The sequence below is a fragment of the Echinops telfairi genome, unplaced genomic scaffold (genome assembly GCF_000313985.2).
Source record: "Echinops telfairi isolate 266 unplaced genomic scaffold, ASM31398v2 ScPeMD7_1;HRSCAF=3_0, whole genome shotgun sequence".
NCBI lineage: Eukaryota > Metazoa > Chordata > Mammalia > Afrosoricida > Tenrecidae > Echinops > Echinops telfairi.
In genome coordinates this window covers 82,900,777-82,902,767 of record NW_022103896.1, presented here as the reverse complement: position 1 = coordinate 82,902,767, position 1,991 = coordinate 82,900,777, and the positions used below count along the sequence as shown (strand labels likewise).

Below are 1,991 nucleotides of genomic sequence, written 5' to 3'. Positions count from 1 at the left end.
GTTACAGCGCTGGTCGGCTGCCCCTGGAGGCCAGAGCCAGAAGACAGCTATCAGTTTGCCCATGCTACCAGGTACCCTTTGGGGCAAAGTACGTGGAAAGGACGGCAGCAGAGGGAATATGAGGGCATCAGAGGAATAGAAGGGGAAGGGAGAGAGGAAAGAGGATGGCAGGGGTGAGAGGGCAAGTCATCCATTCATTACAGACTTTGTAAGGCTGGGCCATATACACATATTAGTTACAGAGTTTACAATCCTGGCAAATACTTACACAACACGAACTGGTTTGAGTCTCATATGAGGTCGACGGGGACAAAGAAAGAAGCTGTAACTGCAACACAAAGACGTCCGTGGCAGGTTCGGAGGTGTGCTCCACTGCCCAGCCCCGGGAAGCTTGTTCTTACTGGCCGCTCAGAGCGGCCTATTTGGGATCCTTCACCCAGGTGCACCTGCTAGAATCAGGCAAACGTGATTCTCTCCGAGTTTGAGGGTCCTGATACATTTTCTGGCATGGGACAGGGGTAAGAGAGTACACCCCTTTCAGGATGTGTGGCCCCTGTAGCCCTCACCACGCCCTCTGCAGCCCTCCCACGGGAGGGGCTCAGAACCAAATCTGTCTTGATCCGCTTCAGCAGTGTTACCCAGGTGGAGGAAAGGAAGGGCCAGGCAGAAGCAGGAGCAAAAGTCCCGCTGAATCACAGAAGTGGCAAGCTGCAGATGCTCACACACAGCCTGGACAGTGCTCAGCCGGCAGAGGGCGCCCCCCTACAACCCTGGATGCAGACCTTAGGTGGGCGTGGAACCAAGGATGTGCCAGTAATGGCAATTTCCTCTCACATTGTTACAGACACCTTCCTCCTTAATTTCCACGGTGCTAAACTCTGGAGTCAAGTCTATCCATGCCCCTGGGATTTAGAAAGTGCCGATGGGTGCTCGCAGCTGCTGTGCTCCATACAGTCACTGCGCGTCTGCGTTCCTAGCAGGGCTCCCCAAATCCGCTCCCGCCTTTCAGACGCAGTGGTCTGGAGTGTGTCCCAAGAACATTCGTATCTAGCGGATTTAAACCGGATGGCAAGACTGCCTCTGTAGATCGCTCTCTGAGAACCATGTTCCAACTTCTTACCTGGGGGCAGGTGGCCGGGATCGAGGAGCGGGGACCCCGGCCGCCTCCGGGAGGTTCAGGGGGCCGCCCGGCACGCCAGCAGCTGGTTGAGGCTCTTGCGGAAGTTGTCGTCTAGAAAGGCATAAAGGAACGGGTTGAAGCAACTGTTGGCATAGCTCAGGCTGGTAATGAAGTAGGACATGGCCACGACCAGCGGCGTCTGCGGGAGGTCGGTGGTGAGCACCACCACAGTGCTCAGGTGGTACGGGGTCCAGCAGAGGAGGCACACGCTCAGGATGGCCACCACCAGCACTGTCACCCGCCTCTTCGCGCGGTCCAGGGCCTTGGCGTGGCTGTCCAGCCTCATGGCGCGCAGCCGGCACAACAGGCAGGTGTACAGGGCGCAGATGGCCGTCACCGGGAGGGCGAAGCCCAGCACCAGGGTGTAGAGACGGCTGGCACGCCACCACCAAGCCTCGGGCTGCGGGAAGACGAGCACGCACTGCGGGCGGCCCTGCTCGTCGTCCAGCCGCGCGAACACGGCGAAGGGCAGCACGATGAGCGTGACCACGGCCCACACGGCCAGGCTCACGGCGCGCGCCGAGCCGTACGAGCGGTGCGCCACGCGGCGCGACTCGGCCGTGGCCAGCACCACCAGGTAGCGGTCGGCGCTCATGACCGTGAGGAAGTAGAGGCTGGAGAAGATGTTGTACTGGTCGATGGCCACGATGACCTTGCACATGAGCTCGCCGAAGGGCCAGCGGCGCAGCAGGAAGTCGGCGATGTTGATGGGCAGCACCAGCGTGAAGAGCTCGTCGGCCAGGGCCAGGTTGAGGATGAACAGGTGCGTGACCGTGCGGCGCCGCGGCGTCCGCAGCAGCACGAAGAGCAC

At 60.1% G+C, this 1,991-nt stretch overlaps 1 protein-coding gene across 1 annotated transcript; it reads right to left on the bottom strand.

The window, feature by feature from the left end:
* Positions 1–1,175: 1,175 nt before the first annotated feature.
* NPBWR1 (neuropeptides B and W receptor 1) lies at positions 1,176–1,991 on the bottom strand (the record flags this gene model as incomplete). Its single annotated transcript, XM_004697768.2, has 1 exon — positions 1,176–1,991. A coding segment is annotated over one exon (816 nt), but the record flags the coding sequence as incomplete, so codon positions are not given.